The sequence below is a fragment of the Pleurodeles waltl genome, chromosome 5 (genome assembly GCF_031143425.1).
Source record: "Pleurodeles waltl isolate 20211129_DDA chromosome 5, aPleWal1.hap1.20221129, whole genome shotgun sequence".
Classification (NCBI taxonomy): domain Eukaryota; kingdom Metazoa; phylum Chordata; class Amphibia; order Caudata; family Salamandridae; genus Pleurodeles; species Pleurodeles waltl.
This window is the reverse complement of record NC_090444.1, coordinates 1,727,182,044-1,727,201,621: the sequence shown is the minus strand read 5'-3', so window position 1 is coordinate 1,727,201,621 and position 19,578 is coordinate 1,727,182,044. Positions and strand designations below refer to the sequence as shown.

At 48.6% G+C, this 19,578-nt stretch overlaps 1 protein-coding gene across 1 annotated transcript in view; it reads left to right on the top strand.

Moving 5' to 3' along the window:
- Window positions 1-19,578, top strand: part of CDC5L (cell division cycle 5 like) — a 215,516-nt gene that overhangs the window by 106,149 nt on the left and 89,789 nt on the right. Inside the window, exon 6 of the mRNA XM_069236107.1 lies at window positions 3,743-3,961. Coding sequence (XP_069092208.1) covers window positions 3,743-3,961 — 219 coding nt within the window. The remainder of the gene's footprint in view (window positions 1-3,742; window positions 3,962-19,578) is intronic.

The window sequence follows — 19,578 nt, the reverse complement described above, 5'->3', positions numbered from 1 at the left end:
TACAGTCTTCACATAAATCACATATAGCTATTTTAAAACTAGACACAGTGCAATTTTCAACAGTTCCTGGGGGGAGTAAGAGTTAATTTTTGCAGGTAAGTAAACCACCTACGGGGTTCAAGTTTGGGTCCAAGGTAGCCCACTGTTGGGGGTTCATAGCAACCCCCAAGTTACCACACCAGCAGCTCAGGGCCGGTCAGGTGCAGAGTTCAAAGTGGTGCCCAAAACGCCTAGGCTTCAATGGAGAAGGGGGTGCCCCGGTTCCAGTCTGCCAGCAGGTAAGTAGCCACGTCTTCGGAGGGCAGACCAGGGGGGTTTTGTAGGGCACCGGGGGGGACACAAGTTAGCACAGAAAGTACACCCTCAGCAGCACGGGGCGGCCGGGTGCAGTGTGCAAACACACGTCGGGTTTCCAATGGAAATCAATGGGAGACCAAGGGGTCTCTTCAGCGATGCAGGCAAGGGAGGGGCTCCTCGGGGTAGCCACCACCTGGGCAAGGGAGAGGGCCTCCTGGGGGTCACTCCTGCACTGGAGTTCTGATCTTTCAGGTCCTGGGGGCTGCGGGTGCAGAGTCTTTACCAGGCGTCGGGATCTGGGAAGCAGGCAGTCGCGGTCAGGGGGAGCCTCGGGATTCCCTCTGCAGGCGTCGCTGTGGGGCTTCAGGGGGGGCAACTCTGGCTACTCACGGTCTCGTAGTCGCCGGGGAGTCCTCCCTGAAGTGTTGTTTCTCCACAAGTCGAGCCGGGGGCGTCGGGTGCAGAGTAGTAAGTCTCACGCTTCCGGCTGGAAACGCAGTTGTTTTAAAGTTGCTCCTTTGGAAACAAAGTTGCAGTCTTGGGTGAACAGAGCCGATGTCTTCGGGAGTTCTTGGTCCTTTTAGAGCAGGGCAGTCCTCTGAGGATTCAGAGGTCGCTGGTCCCTGGGGAAAGCGTCGCTGGAGCAGTGTCTTCAGAAGGGGGGGAGACAGGCCGGTAGAGCTGGGGCCAAAGCAGCTGGTGTCTCCGTCTTCTCTGCAGGGTTTTTCAGCTTAGCAGTCCTCTTCTTCTTAGGTTGCAGGAATCTGAGTTCCTAGGTTCTGGGGAGCCCTTAAATACTAAATTTAAGGGCATGTTTAGGTCTGGGGGGTTAGTAGCCAATGGCTACTAGCCCTGAGGGTGGGTACACCCTCTTTGTGCCTCCTCCCAAGGGGAGGGGGTCACATTCCTATCCCTATTGGGGGAATCCTCCATCTGCAAGATGGAGGATTTCTAAAAGTCAGAGTCACCTCAGCTCAGGACACCTTAGGGGCTGTCCTGACTGGCCAGTGAATCCTCCTTGTTATTCTCATTATCTCCTCCGGCCTTGCTGCCAAAAGTGGGGCCGTGGCCGGAGGGGGCGGGCAACTCCACTAGCTGGAGTGCCCTGTGGTGCTGTAACAAAGGGGGTGAGCCTTTGAGGCTCACCGCCAGGTGTTACAGTTCCTGCAGGGGGAGGTGTGAAGCACCTCCACCCAGTACAGGTTTTGTTACTAGCCACAGAGTGACAAAGGCACTCTCCCCATTTGGCCAGCAACATGTCTCGAGTGTGGCAGGCTGCTAAAACCAGTCAGCCTACACGGGTAGTTGGTTAAGGTTTCAGGGGGCACCTCTAAGGTGCCCTCTGGGGTGTATGTTACAATAAAATGTACACTGGAATCAGTGTGCATTTATTGTGCTGAGAAGTTTGATACCAAACTTCCCAGTTTTCAGTGTAACCATTATGGTGCTGTGGAGTTCGTGTTTGACAGACTCCCAGACCATATACTCTTATGGCTACCCTGCACTTACAATGTCTAAAGTTTTGCTTAGACACTGTAGGGGCACAGTGCTCATGCACTTGTGCCCTCACCTATGGTATAGTGCACCCTGCCTTAAGGCTGTAAGGCCTGCTAGAGGGGTGACTTATCTATACTGCATAGGCAGTGTGAGGTTGGCATGGCACCCTGAGGGGAGTGCCATGTCGACTTACTCGTTTTGTCCCCACCAGCTCACACAAGCTGGCAAGCAGTGTGTCTGTGCTGAGTGAGGGGTCCCCAGGGTGGCATAAGACATGCTGCATCCCTTAGAGACCTTCTCTGGCATCAGGGCCCTTGGTACCAGGGGTACCAGTTACAAGGGACTTACCTGGATGCCAGGGTGTGCCAATTGTGGAAACAAAAGTACAGGTTAGGGAAAGAACACTGGTGCTGGGGCCTGGTTAGCAGGCCTCAGCACACTTTCAAATCAAAACTTAGCATCAGCAAAGGCAAAAAGTCAGGGGGTAACCATGCCAAGGAGGCATTTCCTTACAGTACTATAAAAACAAAACTTGAATAGACCCCTCCACCCTACCGAAAAAAAACAAGATGTGCAATCCACTGAGGTGGGCGCATACCAACACCCAACTACCACCACTTGATGTAGTGGAAAGGCTTTAGCCAATGCACGAGGAAACTTGACATATAATCCTGCCTTTACAATTTTGCCAAATTATGCTTGTTGTGAACTCTGCATTAAACATCTGGACAGGTCCCACAACCTAAATGCATTTCTTTATTGAGAGTAGTCCTGGAGTCTCACCACCAGTACCACTCACACTCCAGCTATGTAATGAACAAGATGAGAACGGTGTAACCATAAGACATGGTTTGGATTACTCCCAGCCCCCCTTGGTGAGATTGTGTGTTCTTAAGCAAACACTTTTTTTTTTTTTAACAGACTTTGGTGAACTTTACATTAAAGTAAGCGCTGGTAGCAGGCATGTAATAAGAAAACTGAACTGTAACCCATTTAAATTTTACTCATGAGTAAAGAACTCCCGGCCTCATAGTCCACCCTCCCATGTGTTGTGTAGTTAGAAAGTTAGGTACCTTGAAACAAAGATTCTTTCACTCTGGTGTAGGTATTCCATCTTCACCAAGTTGTTTGCTCATAAACCATGGCCTTCCTATGCCTTTGTCTGCTTAATTGTCCATATTTATAGAAGTGTGCAAGCCAAAGAAGCCTCGAGCAGGGTCTGGCTGAACTTGAGGTAGTCTTTTATCCTTTAGCCCAATAAGAGGCGAGCCTTCATGTGACTTGCGTCCCTCGCCCAAGCTCTAAAATAATGCTCCAATAATTAAAGAGAAAGCATTAACTGGTGATGAAAGAGAGCAGCTGATACAGATCTTTGGCTGAATCTTACAAGTGAAACCAGAAAACCTGGGGTCAATCTCAGCTTCCTTGTTTGACCACGTTGTGTGATCTTAGGCATTTTTAAAAATGTTATGTTGCCTCAGATTTCTTCATTATTACATGTGAAAGCATTTTGCAATAATTGATATCAGGATGCGTGTCGTACAAAAACTTCCCTTGTGTTTGATAAAATAGCCTTCAATGTTATTCCATATATAATAACAAAATATGCCGAATAGAGTGTGCTCATGAAAATTGACTTGCCTCCTGGTTCTCTAATGGTATTGTAAGCAGAGATGATGGGTTGTGAGATGGCTAAGGAGGAGGTGGATGTTTCTAAAATAAGTGGTGCAGGACACCTGTACTACTTTTTGTTTACTGCATATAGCGTGTAAATAAATGCATGTTTAATATCTTTCTGAATGTTTGTACTTGGTCACGTAAACAATAGCTCAGTGCTACTGTTCACCAGGACCCACGCATAAAGGTCAGGCAGGCAGCAACCAGCCCTCGGCTTACTGTAGTATCTTGAGAGACCTTTACAAATCAGATTATTCATCTTTTTTGGCAGGCGTCTTGCTGCTCTTCAGAAGAGGCGTGAACTTCGAGCCGCAGGAATTGAAATACAGAAGAAAAGGAAAAAGAAAAGAGGTGTGGATTACAATGCTGAAATCCCATTTGAGAAGAAACCAGCTCTAGGTTTTTATGATACTTCTGAGGAGAACTATGATGCACTGAATGCAGATTTTAGAAAACTGAGGCAGCAAGATCTTGATGGGGAGCTAAGATCGTAAGTTTCACCACAAACATTTTCACTAAAAGTAATTTGTGTAAGCGTCCATGCTTGAACAATAAACAATATGTGAAAGTTGCAATGCCAGATTCCAGTTGATGCATAACTATGTTTATTTAGAAGGAAAATACCATCAAGTGAAATCACCAAAATGAAAATGATTGAGAATCACCTAGATCCTTACAGGTCCGAGGCCCAGTGCTCTTAAGACAGTCAGATTGTTGACTCCACAAAAGAAGCATGACGCCACCCTTTGCCAAAAAGAAGATTCAATAGTTTCTCTAGATCTTTCTGAAACTAAGAGAGGAAATGTGAAACCCAGTTTCGAATCATGAGAGAACCAGGGACCCATTGGTTCTTGATCTTGTGGATCATCCCCTGTTCTCTGTGCCTCCTGTAATCGGCAGTGATGACCCTCTTATTTATGTGGATGGCACCTTGCGCTAGGTGCCCAGTGTAAGGAAATGCCTCCTTGGCATGGTTGCCCCCTGACTTTTTGCCTTTGCTGATGCTATGTTTACAATTGAAAGTGTGCTGAGGCCTGCTAACCAGGCCCCAGCACCAGTGTTCTTTCCCTAACCTGTACTTTTGTATCCACAATTGGCAGACCCTGGCATCCAGATAAGTCCCTTGTAACTGGTACTTCTAGTACCAAGGGCCCTGATGCCAAGGAAGGTCTCTAAGGGCTGCAGCATGTCTTATGCCACCCTGGAGACCTCTCACTCAGCACAGACACACTGCTTGCCAGCTTGTGTGTGCTAGTGAGGACAAAACGAGTAAGTCGACATGGCACTCCCCTCAGGGTGCCATGCCAGCCTCTCACTGCCTATGCAGTATAGGTAAGACACCCCTCTAGCAGGCCTTACAGCCCTAAGGCAGGGTGCACTATACCATAGGTGAGGGTACCAGTGCATGAGCATGGTACCCCTACAGTGTCTAAACAAAACCTTAGACATTGTAAGTACAGGGTAGCCATAAGAGTATATGGTCTGGGAGTCTGTCAAACACGAACTCCACAGCACCATAATGGCTACACTGAAAACTGGGAAGTTTGGTATCAAACTTCTCAGCACAATAAATGCACACTGATGCCAGTGTACATTTTATTGTAAAATACACCACAGAGGGCACCTTAGAGGTGCCCCCTGAAACGTAACCGACTATCTGTGTAGGCTGACTAGTTTTAGCAGCCTGCCACAAACCGAGACATGTTGCTGGCCCCATGGGGAGAGTGCCTTTGTCACTCTGAGGCCAGTAACAAAGCCTGCACTGGGTGGAGATGCTAACACCTCTCCCAGGCAGGAATTGTCACACCTGGCGGTGAGCCTCAAAGGCTCACCTCCTTTGTGCCAACCCAGCAGGACACTCCAGCTAGTGGAGTTGCCCGCCCCCTCCGGCCAGGCCCCACTTTTGGCGGCAAGGCCGGAGAAAATAATGAGAATAACAAGGAGGAGTCACTGGCCAGTCAGGACAGCCCCTAAGGTGTCCTGAGCTGAGGTGACTCTAACTTTTAGAAATCCTCCATCTTGCAGATGGAGGATTCCCCCAATAGGGTTAGGATTGTGACCCCCTCCCCTTGGGAGGAGGCACAAAGAGGGTGTACCCACCCTCAGGGCTAGTAGCCATTGGCTACTAACCCCCCAGACCTAAACACGCCCTTAAATTTAGTATTTAAGGGCTACCCTGAACCCTAGAAAATTAGATTCCTGCAACTACAAGAAGAAGGACTGCCTAGCTGAAAACCCCTGCAGCGGAAGACCAGAAGACGACAACTGCCTTGGCTCCAGAAACTCACCGGCCTGTCTCCTGCCTTCCAAAGATCCTGCTCCAGCGACGCCTTCCAAAGGGACCAGCGACCTCGACATCCTCTGAGGACTGCCCCTGCTTCGAAAAGACAAGAAACTCCCGAGGACAGCGGACCTGCTCCAAGAAAAGCTGCAACTTTGTTTCCAGCAGCTCCAAAGAACCCTGCAAGCTCCCCGCAAGAAGCGTGAGACTTGCAACACTGCACCCGGCGACCCCGACTCGGCTGGTGGCGATCCAACACCTCAGGAGGGACCCCAGGACTACTCTGATACTGTGAGTACCAAAACCTGTCCCCCCTGAGCCCCCACAGCGCCGCCTGCAGAGGGAATCCCGAGGCTTCCCCTGACCGCGACTCTTTGAACCTAAAGTCCCGACGCCTGGGAGAGACCCTGCACCCGCAGCCCCCAGGACCTGAAGGACCGGACTTTCACTGGAGGAGTGACCCCCAGGAGTCCCTCTCCCTCGCCCAAGTGGAGGTTTCCCCGAGGAATCCCCCCCTTGCCTGCCTGCAGCGCTGAAGAGATCCCGAGATCTCTCATAGACTAACATTGAAAACCCGACGCTTGTTTCTACACTGCACCCGGCCGCCCCCGCGCCGCTGAGGGTGAAATTTCTGTGTGGGCTTGTGTCCCCCCCGGTGCCCTACAAAACCCCCCTGGTCTGCCCTCCGAAGACGCGGGTACTTACCTGCAAGCAGACCGGAACCGGGGCACCCCCTTCTCTCCATTCTAGCCTATGTGTTTTGGGCACCACTTTGAACTCTGCACCTGACCGGCCCTGAGCTGCTGGTGTGGTGACTTTGGGGTTGCTCTGAACCCCCAACGGTGGGCTACCTTGGACCAAGAACTGAACCCTGTAAGTGTCTTACTTACCTGGTAAAACTAACAAAAACTTACCTCCCCTAGGAACTGTGAAAATTGCACTAAGTGTCCACTTTTAAAACAGCTATTTGTGAATAACTTGAAAAGTATACATGCAATTTTAATGATTTGAAGTTCCTAAAGTACTTACCTGCAATACCTTTCGAATGAGATATTACATGTAGAATTTGAACCTGTGGTTCTTAAAATAAACTAAGAAAAGATATTTTTTCTATATAAAAACCTATTGGCTGGATTTGTCTCTGAGTGTGTGTACCTCATTTATTGTCTATGTGTATGTACAACAAATGCTTAACACTACTCCTTGGATAAGCCTACTGCTCGACCACACTACCACAAAATAGAGCATTAGTATTATCTCTTTTTACCACTATTTTACCTCTAAGGGGAACCCTTGGACTCTGTGCATGCTATTCCTTACTTTGAAATAGCACATACAGAGCCAACTTCCTACATTGGTGGATCAGCGGTGGGGTACAAGACTTTGCATTTGCTGGACTACTCAGCCAATACCTGATCACACGACAAATTCCAAAATTGTCATTAGAAATTGATTTTTGCAATTTGAAAAGTTTTCTAAATTCTTAAAAGACCTGCTAGGGCCTTGTGTTAGATCCTGTTTAGCATTTCTTTTAGAGTTTAAAAGTTTGTAAAAGTTTGAATTAGATTCTAGAACCAGTTGTAGATTCTTAAAAAGTATTCCAACTTTTAGAAGCAAAATGTCTAGCACAGATGTGACTGTGGTGGAACTCGACACCACACCTTACCTCCATCTTAAGATGAGGGAGCTAAGGTCACTCTGTAAAATAAAGAAAATAACAATGGGCCCCAAACCTACCAAAATACAGCTCCAGGAGCTTTTGGCAGAGTTTGAAAAGGCCAACCCCTCTGAGGGTGGCAACTCAGAGGAAGAGGATAGTGACTTGGAGGACAATTCCCCCCTACCAGTCCTATCTAGGGAGAACAGGGTCCCTCAAACCCTGACTCCAAAAATAATAGTCAGAGATGCTGGTTCCCTCACAGGAGAGACCAACACCTCTGAAATCACTGAGGATAACCCCAGTGAAGAGGACATCCAGTTAGCCAGGATGGCCAAAAGATTGGCTTTGGAAAGACAGATCCTAGCCATAGAGAGGGAAAGACAAGAGATGGGCCTAGGACCCATCAATGGTGGCAGCAACATAAATAGGGTCAGAGATTCTCCTGACATGTTGAAAATCCCTAAAGGGATTGTAACTAAATATGAAGATGGTGATGACATCACCAAATGGTTCACAGCTTTTGAGAGGGCTTGTGTAACCAGAAAAGTGAACAGATCTCACTGGGGTGCTCTCCTTTGGGAAATGTTCACAGGAAAGTGTAGGGATAGACTCCTCACACTCTCTGGACAAGATGCAGAATCTTATGACCTCATGAAGGGTACCCTGATTGAGGGCTTTGGATTCTCCACTGAGGAGTACAGGATTAGGTTCAGGGGGGCTCAAAAATCCTCGAGCCAGACCTGGGTTGACTTTGTTGACTACTCAGTGAAAACACTAGATGGTTGGATTCAAGGCAGTGGTGTAAGTAATTATGATGGGCTGTACAATTTATTTGTGAAAGAACACCTGTTAAGTAATTGTTTCAATGATAAACTGCATCAGCATCTGGTAGACCTAGGACCAATTTCTCCCCAAGAATTGGGAAAGAAGGCGGACCATTGGGTCAAGACAAGGGTGTCCAAGACTTCAACAGGGGGTGACCAAAAGAAAGGGGTCACAAAGACTCCCCAGGGGAAGGGTGATGAGACAACCAAAACTAAAAATAGTAAAGAGTCTTCTACAGGCCCCCAAAAACCTGCACAGGAGGGTGGGCCCAGATCCTCTTCACAAAACAATGGGTACAAGGGTAAAAACTTTGATCCCAAAAAGGCCTGGTGTCATAGCTGTAAACAGCATGGACACCAAACTGGAGACAAGGCCTGTCCCAAGAAAGGTTCCACTCCAAACTCCCATCCAGGTAACACTGGTATGGCTAGTCTCCAAGTGGGATCAACAGTGTGCCCAGAGCAAATCAGGGTCCACACTGAAGCTACTCTAGTTTCTGAGGGTGGGGTGGATTTAGCCACACTAGCTGTCTGGCCGCCTAACATGCAAAAATACAGACAGCAACTCTTAATTAATGGGACTAGAATAGAGGGCCTGAGGGATACAGGTGCCAGTGTCACCATGGTGACAGAGAAACTGGTTTCCCCTGGCCAATACCTGACTGGAAAAACTTACACAGTCACCAACGCTGACAATCAGAGAAAAGTACATCCCATGGCAATGGTTACTTTAGAATGGGGAGGGGTCAATGGCCTGAAACAGGTGGTGGTCTCCTCAAATATCCCAGTGGACTGTCTGCTTGGAAATGACCTGGAGTCCTCAGCATGGGCTGAGGTAGAACTAAAAACCCATGCAGCAATGCTGGGTATCCCTGAACTGGTGTGTGTGAAAACAAGAGCACAGTGCAAGGCACAGGGTGAAAAAGTAGAGCTGGAGTCTGGAAAAATGGCCCAGCCTACCAAGAGAACAGGAAAGTCAGTTGGGAAACCAACTGCAACACAGCAAAAGAAAGGGAACCTCTCTTCTCAGGAAGAAGTTCTGCCCTCTGAGGGAACTGAGCCTTTGGAGCTTGAACCTTACCAGGTTGAGCTCTTAGGCCCAGGGGGACCCTCCAGGGAGGAGCTGTGTAAGGGACAAGAAACCTGTCCCTCTCTTGAAGGCTTTAGGCACCAAGCTGCTGAAGAGTCCAAAGGCAAGAAAAATGGAACGCATAGGGTCTATTGGGAAGATGGACTCCTGTACACTGAGGCCAGAGACCCCAAACCTGGTGCCACTAGGAGAGTGGTAGTGCCTCAGCTGTTCAGAGAGTTCATCCTAACATTGGCCCATGACATTCCCCTTGCTGGACATTTGGGACAAACCAAGACGTGGGAGAGGTTAGTCAACCACTTCTACTGGCCCAATATGTCCAACATGGTTAAGGAGTTTTGCCTCTCCTGCCCCACCTGTCAAGCCAGTGGTAAGACAGGTGGGCATCCAAAGGCCCCCCTCATTCCACTTCCAGTGGTGGGGGTTCCCTTTGAAAGAGTGGGTGTGGACATAGTTGGTCCACTGGAACCTCCCACAGCCTCAGGAAATATGTATATCCTGGTAGTAGTGGATCATGCTACCAGGTATCCTGAAGCTATTCCCCTTAGGTCGACTACTGCCCCTGCAGTAGCCAAGGCCCTCATTGGTATCTTTACCAGAGTGGGTTTCCCTAAGGAGGTGGTGTCTGACAGAGGTACCAACTTCATGTCAGCATACCTAAAGCACATGTGGAATGAGTGTGGAGTGACTTATAAATTCACTACACCATACCATCCACAAACTAATGGCTTGGTTGAGAGATTCAACAAGACATTAAAAGGCATGATCATGGGGCTCCCAGAAAAGCTCAAAAGGAGATGGGATGTCCTCTTGCCATGTCTGCTTTTCGCTTACAGAGAGGTGCCACAGAAGGGAGTAGGATTCTCACCCTTTGAACTTCTGTTTGGTCATCCTGTAAGGGGACCACTTGCCCTTGTTAAAGAAGGCTGGGAGAGACCTCTCCATGAGCCTAAACAGGACATAGTGGACTATGTACTTGGCCTTCGCTCTAGAATGGCAGAGTACATGGAAAAGGCAACCAAAAACCTTGAGGCCAGCCAACAGCTCCAGAAGTTTTGGTATGACCAAAAGGCTGCACTGGTTGAGTTCCAACCAGGGCAGAAAGTCTGGGTTCTGGAGCCTGTGGCTCCCAGGGCACTCCAGGACAAATGGAGTGGCCCTTACCCAGTACTAGAGAGGAAGAGTCAGGTCACCTACTTGGTGGACCTGGGCACAAGCAGGAGCCCCAAGAGGGTGATCCATGTAAACCGCCTTAAGCTCTTCCACGACAGGGCTGATGTCAATCTGTTGATGGTAACAGATGAGGATCAGGAGGCAGAGAGTGAACCTCTCCCTGATCTTCTGTCATCAGACCCAAAAGATGGTACAGTAGATGGAGTGATCTACTCAGACACCCTCTCTGGCCAACAGCAAGCTGATTGTAGGAGAGTCCTACAACAGTTTCCTGAACTCTTCTCCTTAACCCCTGGTCAGACACACCTGTGTACCCATGATGTGGACACAGGAGACAGCATGCCTGTCAAGAACAAAATCTTTAGACAGTCTGACCATGTTAAGGAAAGCATCAAGGTGGAAGTCCACAAGATGCTGGAATTGGGAGTCATTGAGCGCTCTGACAGCCCCTGGGCTAGCCCAGTGGTCTTAGTCCCCAAACCTCACACCAAAGATGGAAAGAAAGAGATGAGGTTTTGTGTGGACTACAGAGGGCTCAATTCTGTCACCAAGACAGATGCCCATCCAATTCCAAGAGCTGATGAGCTCATTGATAAATTAGGTGCTGCCAAATTTCTAAGTACCTTTGACTTGACAGCAGGGTACTGGCAAATAAAAATGGCACCTGGAGCAAAAGAAAAGACAGCATTCTCCACACCTGATGGGCATTATCAGTTTACTGTTATGCCCTTTGGTTTAAAGAATGCCCCTGCCACCTTCCAAAGGTTGGTGAATCAAGTCCTTGCTGGCTTGGAGTCCTTTAGCACAGCTTATCTTGATGATATTGCTGTCTTTAGCTCCACCTGGCAGGATCACCTGGTCCACCTGAGGAAGGTTTTGAAGGCTCTGCAATCTGCAGGCCTCTCTATCAAGGCATCCAAATGCCAGATAGGGCAGGGAACTGTGGTTTACTTGGGACACCTTGTAGGTGGAGGCCAAGTTCAGCCACTCCAACCCAAGATCCAGACTATTCTGGACTGGGTAGCTCCAAAAACCCAGACTCAAGTCAGGGCATTCCTTGGCTTGACTGGGTATTACAGGAGGTTTGTGAAGGGATATGGATCCATTGTGACAGCCCTCACTGAACTCACCTCCAAGAAAATGCCCAAGAAAGTAAACTGGACTGTGGACTGCCAACAGGCCTTTGACACCCTGAAACAGGCAATGTGCTCAGCACCAGTTCTCAAAGCTCCAGATTATTCTAAGCAGTTCATTGTGCAGACTGATGCCTCTGAACATGGGATAGGGGCAGTTTTGTCCCAAACAAATGATGATGGCCTTGACCAGCCTGTTGCTTTCATTAGCAGGAGGTTACTCCCCAGGGAGCAGCGTTGGAGTGCCATTGAGAGGGAGGCCTTTGCTGTGGTTTGGTCCCTGAAGAAGCTGAGACCATACCTCTTTGGGACTCACTTCCTAGTTCAAACTGACCACAGACCTCTCAAATGGCTGATGCAAATGAAAGGTGAAAATCCTAAACTGTTGAGGTGGTCCATCTCCCTACAGGGAATGGACTTTATAGTGGAACACAGACCTGGGACTGCCCATGCCAATGCAGATGGCCTTTCCAGGTTCTTCCACTTAGAAAATGAAGACTCTCTTGGGAAAGGTTAGTCTCATCCTCTTTCGTTTGGGGGGGGGTTGTGTAAGGAAATGCCTCCTTGGCATGGTTGCCCCCTGACTTTTTGCCTTTGCTGATGCTATGTTTACAATTGAAAGTGTGCTGAGGCCTGCTAACCAGGCCCCAGCACCAGTGTTCTTTCCCTAACCTGTACTTTTGTATCCACAATTGGCAGACCCTGGCATCCAGATAAGTCCCTTGTAACTGGTACTTCTAGTACCAAGGGCCCTGATGCCAAGGAAGGTCTCTAAGGGCTGCAGCATGTCTTATGCCACCCTGGAGACCTCTCACTCAGCACAGACACACTGCTTGCCAGCTTGTGTGTGCTAGTGAGGACAAAACGAGTAAGTCGACATGGCACTCCCCTCAGGGTGCCATGCCAGCCTCTCACTGCCTATGCAGTATAGGTAAGACACCCCTCTAGCAGGCCTTACAGCCCTAAGGCAGGGTGCACTATACCATAGGTGAGGGTACCAGTGCATGAGCATGGTACCCCTACAGTGTCTAAACAAAACCTTAGACATTGTAAGTACAGGGTAGCCATAAGAGTATATGGTCTGGGAGTCTGTCAAACACGAACTCCACAGCACCATAATGGCTACACTGAAAACTGGGAAGTTTGGTATCAAACTTCTCAGCACAATAAATGCACACTGATGCCAGTGTACATTTTATTGTAAAATACACCACAGAGGGCACCTTAGAGGTGCCCCCTGAAACGTAACCGACTATCTGTGTAGGCTGACTAGTTTTAGCAGCCTGCCACAAACCGAGACATGTTGCTGGCCCCATGGGGAGAGTGCCTTTGTCACTCTGAGGCCAGTAACAAAGCCTGCACTGGGTGGAGATGCTAACACCTCTCCCAGGCAGGAATTGTCACACCTGGCGGTGAGCCTCAAAGGCTCACCTCCTTTGTGCCAACCCAGCAGGACACTCCAGCTAGTGGAGTTGCCCGCCCCCTCCGGCCAGGCCCCACTTTTGGCGGCAAGGCCGGAGAAAATAATGAGAATAACAAGGAGGAGTCACTGGCCAGTCAGGACAGCCCCTAAGGTGTCCTGAGCTGAGGTGACTCTAACTTTTAGAAATCCTCCATCTTGCAGATGGAGGATTCCCCCAATAGGGTTAGGATTGTGACCCCCTCCCCTTGGGAGGAGGCACAAAGAGGGTGTACCCACCCTCAGGGCTAGTAGCCATTGGCTACTAACCCCCCAGACCTAAACACGCCCTTAAATTTAGTATTTAAGGGCTACCCTGAACCCTAGAAAATTAGATTCCTGCAACTACAAGAAGAAGGACTGCCTAGCTGAAAACCCCTGCAGCGGAAGACCAGAAGACGACAACTGCCTTGGCTCCAGAAACTCACCGGCCTGTCTCCTGCCTTCCAAAGATCCTGCTCCAGCGACGCCTTCCAAAGGGACCAGCGACCTCGACATCCTCTGAGGACTGCCCCTGCTTCGAAAAGACAAGAAACTCCCGAGGACAGCGGACCTGCTCCAAGAAAAGCTGCAACTTTGTTTCCAGCAGCTCCAAAGAACCCTGCAAGCTCCCCGCAAGAAGCGTGAGACTTGCAACACTGCACCCGGCGACCCCGACTCGGCTGGTGGCGATCCAACACCTCAGGAGGGACCCCAGGACTACTCTGATACTGTGAGTACCAAAACCTGTCCCCCCTGAGCCCCCACAGCGCCGCCTGCAGAGGGAATCCCGAGGCTTCCCCTGACCGCGACTCTTTGAACCTAAAGTCCCGACGCCTGGGAGAGACCCTGCACCCGCAGCCCCCAGGACCTGAAGGACCGGACTTTCACTGGAGGAGTGACCCCCAGGAGTCCCTCTCCCTCGCCCAAGTGGAGGTTTCCCCGAGGAATCCCCCCCTTGCCTGCCTGCAGCGCTGAAGAGATCCCGAGATCTCTCATAGACTAACATTGAAAACCCGACGCTTGTTTCTACACTGCACCCGGCCGCCCCCGCGCCGCTGAGGGTGAAATTTCTGTGTGGGCTTGTGTCCCCCCCGGTGCCCTACAAAACCCCCCTGGTCTGCCCTCCGAAGACGCGGGTACTTACCTGCAAGCAGACCGGAACCGGGGCACCCCCTTCTCTCCATTCTAGCCTATGTGTTTTGGGCACCACTTTGAACTCTGCACCTGACCGGCCCTGAGCTGCTGGTGTGGTGACTTTGGGGTTGCTCTGAACCCCCAACGGTGGGCTACCTTGGACCAAGAACTGAACCCTGTAAGTGTCTTACTTACCTGGTAAAACTAACAAAAACTTACCTCCCCTAGGAACTGTGAAAATTGCACTAAGTGTCCACTTTTAAAACAGCTATTTGTGAATAACTTGAAAAGTATACATGCAATTTTAATGATTTGAAGTTCCTAAAGTACTTACCTGCAATACCTTTCGAATGAGATATTACATGTAGAATTTGAACCTGTGGTTCTTAAAATAAACTAAGAAAAGATATTTTTTCTATATAAAAACCTATTGGCTGGATTTGTCTCTGAGTGTGTGTACCTCATTTATTGTCTATGTGTATGTACAACAAATGCTTAACACTACTCCTTGGATAAGCCTACTGCTCGACCACACTACCACAAAATAGAGCATTAGTATTATCTCTTTTTACCACTATTTTACCTCTAAGGGGAACCCTTGGACTCTGTGCATGCTATTCCTTACTTTGAAATAGCACATACAGAGCCAACTTCCTACACCCAGCTATGAAAATTTAGAAAAAAGTGGGTTAAATAGTACATTTTACAGTACAGTTTTCACATACATTTGCTATAACAGGCCTTTTTAAGACTTTCCAGTTGCGGTCCTATGGCCCACAGACCCTTTTTTCCTTAGTCTTGTATTACTGAATCCTTTCCCATGCACTCTTCACCCTCCTCGGGTTCATCCATGTGTCCTTCAAGCCTGCTAAACCTCCTCAGCAACGATGCTTCTACCTGCTGTAGATGTATCTATGTTCTTTGTGTCCCTCATTCCCCTCCGTGCTCATTTGTTCAAACTCAGCGCATGCTCTACAGCCTGTAACCTCCTTGACTTCTCATGTCTCTTCACCCTTTGTATTTCCAAGGTACCCCATGCTCTTTGTGCATTAAATTACGCTTGACTCCTTCATCAGCCTTGTCAGCCCCTTACAGCACCTCTACTTTCCAGAGTCCTTGTAAGGAAATGCCTCCTTGGCATGGTTGCCCCCTGACTTTTTGCCTTTGCTGATGCTATGTTTACAATTGAAAGTGTGCTGAGGCCTGCTAACCAGGCCCCAGCACCAGTGTTCTTTCCCTAACCTGTACTTTTGTATCCACAATTGGCAGACCCTGGCATCCAGATAAGTCCCTTGTAACTGGTACTTCTAGTACCAAGGGCCATGATGCCAAGGAAGGTCTCTAAGGGCTGCAGCATGTCTTATGCCACCCTGGAGACCTCTCACTCAGCACAGACACACTGCTTGCCAGCTTGTGTGTGCTAGTGAGAACAAAACGAGTAAGTCGACATGGCACTCCCCTCAGGGTGCCATGCCAGCCTCTCACTGCCTATGCAAGTATAGGTCAGTCACCCCTCTAGCAGGCCTTACAGCCCTAAGGCAGGGTGCACTATACCATAGGTGAGGGTACCAGTGCATGAGCATGGTACCCCTACAGTGTCTAAACAAAACCTTAGACATTGTAAGTGCAGGGTAGCCATAAGAGTATATGGTCTGGGAGTTTGTCAAACACGAACTCCACAGCACCATAATGGCTACACTGAAAACTGGGAAGTTTGGTATCAAACTTCTCAGCACAATAAATGCACACTGATGCCAGTGTACATTTTATTGTAAAATACACCCCAGAGGGCACCTTAGAGGTGCCCCCTGAAACTTAACCGACTGTCTGTGTAGGCTGACTAGTTCCAGCAGCCTGCCACACCAGAGACATGTTGCTGGCCCCATGGGGAGAGTGCCTTTGTCACTCTAAGGCCAGTAACAAAGCCTGCACTGGGTGGAGATGCTAACACCTCCCCCAGGCAGGAACTGTGACACCTGGCGGTGAGCCTCAAAGGCTCACCCCTTTGTCACAGCCCAGCAGGGCACTCCAGCTTAGTGGAGTTGCCCGCCCCCTCCGGCCACGGCCCCCACTTTTGGCGGCAAGGCTGGAGGGAACAAAGAAAGCCACAAGGAGGAGTCACTGGCCAGTCAGGACAGCCCCTAAGGTGTCCTGAGCTGAAGTGACTCTAACTTTTAGAAATCCTCCATCTTGCAGATGGAGGATTCCCCCAATAGGGTTAGGATTGTGACCCCCTCCCCTTGGGAGGAGGCACAAAGAGGGTGTACCCACCCTCAGGGCTAGTAGCCATTGGCTACTAACCCCCCAGACCTAAACACGCCCTTAAATTTAGTATTTAAGGGCTACCCTGAACCCTAGAAAATTAGATTCCTGCAAACTACAAGAAGAAGGACTGCCTAGCTGAAAACCCCTGCAGAGGAAGACCAGAAGACAACAACTGCCTTGGCTCCAGAAACTCACCGGCCTGTCTCCTGCCTTCCAAAGAACTCTGCTCCAGCGACGCCTTCCAAGGGACCAGCGACCTCTGAATCCTCTGAGGACTGCCCTGCTTCGAAAAAGACAAGAAACTCCTGAGGACAGCGGACCTGCTCCACAAAGACTGCGACTTTGTTTCAAGGAGCAGCTTTAAAGAACCCTGCAACTCCCCGCAAGAAGCGTGAGACTTGCAACACTGCACCCGGCGACCCCGACTCGGCTGGTGGAGAACCAACACCTCAGGGAGGACCCCCGGACTACTCTACGACTGTGAGTACCAAAACCTGTCCCCCCTGAGCCCCCACAGCGCCGCCTGCAGAGGGAATCCCGAGGCTTCCCCTGACCGCGACTCTCTGAAACCTAAGTCCCGACGCCTGGAAAAGACCCTGCACCCGCAGCCCCCAGGACCTGAAGGACCGGACTTTCACTGGAGAAGTGACCCCCAGGAGTCCCTCTCCCTTGCCCAAGTGGAGGTTTCCCCGAGGAAGCCCCCCCTTGCCTGCCTGCCGCGCTGAAGAGATCCCTTGATCTCTCATAGACTAACATTGCAAACCCGACGCTTGTTTCTACACTGCACCCGGCCGCCCCCGCGCTGCTGAGGGTGAAATTTCTGTGTGGGCTTGTGTCCCCCCCGGTGCCCTACAAAACCCCCCTGGTCTGCCCTCCGAAGACGCGGGTACTTACCTGCAAGCAGACCGGAACCGGGGCACCCCCTTCTCTCCATTCTAGCCTATGCGTTTTGGGCACCACTTTGAACTCTGCACCTGACCGGCCCTGAGCTGCTGGTGTGGTGACTTTGGGGTTGCTCTGAACCCCCAACGGTGGGCTACCTTGGACCAAGAACTGAACCCTGTAAGTGTCTTACTTACCTGGTAAAACTAACAAAAACTTACCTCCCCCAGGAACTGTGAAAATTGCACTAAGTGTCCACTTTTAAAGTAGCTATTTGTCAATAACTTGAAAAGTATACATGCAATTGAAATGATTCAAAGTTCCTAATGTACTTACCTGCAATACCTTTCAAACAAGATATTACATGTTAAATTTGAACCTGTGGTTCTTAAAATAAACTAAGAAAAGATATTTTTCTATAACAAAACCTATTGGCTGGATTTGTCTCTGAGTGTGTGTACCTCATTTATTGTCTATGTGTATGTACAACAAATGCTTAACACTACTCCTTGGATAAGCCTACTGCTCGACCACACTACCACAAAATAGAGCATTAGTATTATCTATTTTTACCACTATTTTACCTCTAAGGGGAACCCTTGGACTCTGTGCATGCTATTCCTTACTTTGAAATAGCACATACAGAGCCAACTTCCTACAGTCCTCAACTCCTGTGTTCCTAAAGGCACGTCTATCCCTCTCCACCTCCCAGTGTATTTCACTTAACCTTTCAGCCACTCTGCAATTTTGTAGGCTCCTCACAGTCCTTTGGCCAGGAGACAGCCTTCCCATTGTTCTGCGTCATTCTCAGTCCAGCAGCTCCACTTTCACGACCGTCAGATTCACTCCCTCATCCTGTCACTTGCCTCACTCACTCTTTCTCTACCTTTACTGTCTCACTCTCCTTTCTCTCATGAAATATGACACACCACCGTCTGACAGTATTCTGCTCCATTTCCCCCTCAGCTGATGAAACTCATTCCATGGTCCAGATTTGGTCCTGCTCTTTTAATCACATGGTTAGTGTCACTGTTGGACTTGTAACTTATTAAAGTAATGACCAGCAGCTCTCCGGTAGAGAGATGTGAGGTCTGTTTGAAGGCTTGCCTCTGTTTTTTTTTATCCTGTCAGAAGCTGTGGTGCACAGGTGGGCCACAACCAAATGCCTCAATGTGAAACCATTACTGTAATTACTACATACTGGAACCATTTCCATCATAGAGTAACTGTTTCATTTTCAGATCAAGAAACTATTGCAGTAGGACATTGACATGCAAGCTCATGCCAACATAACAGTTGTTTGTTTCTATCTAATTTATAGAAGGTCTAGCGGAGACGGAAACACTTTTTAAAAAAGTGACAAATTTTGAGATAGTATGTGAAAGTCGTTCCATACGAGCTATGTATCATTTTAGAAGTCATGTATTCAAAGACATTCTACGCATTGAGATGGGGGAGCTGTTGCCTTTACTCTTCTGAGGTGCACTTACAATATTTGTACCTTGTGGCTTTTTTTCCCTCTTGGCATTTTGTCTTTCTAAATGGCGAAGTTTGTGAAATTGTGAATATGGTGAGTCTTAGTGTTTTGCATACAGAAGTTAATTAATTTCCCAAACCTGCTGTATTGGTATATATTTTAAATCGCTCACTGTGATCAATTCTGATATTTATTGTCTGAGGGATTTTACTATGATTGTATAATTGATATTATTTAATTTTATTTTACAAAAATGTTATCTTTGTTTTATGTCACTTTTGTATCAGCTATGCATGTGGACCTCTTCGGAGTTCCAATTCATGAAATAAAATGAAATGAAAATGAATACGATGAATACCACAGACTTTCTGCACAAACCTGAGAGAATGAAAAACACGCTTTATAACGCCTTCCTCTAATATGAATAAGGAGTTAAACTCCCCATCCTTGCTAGTGTCACGAAACTGTTGAAGACTTGGTTTTATAGATTTTTTGACACTTAAAGGGCTCAACATTTTATAAATTGGACACATAAATCAAAGCATTCAAATTTCATCTCCATAAATACATGACTATTGGATAATTTGCCTGATGGATGCTTCTTCCCCCCAGATTCCTTGAGGCACCCAAACCAATCCATGTAACTATTCCTCTCTACAGTAGCTCTCCAGTCCTGCCAAGTGGCGCCATGTTGTTTCAGTCGATGCCACATCTGCCGCAGAAGTGATGACATCAGAATATGTGTGA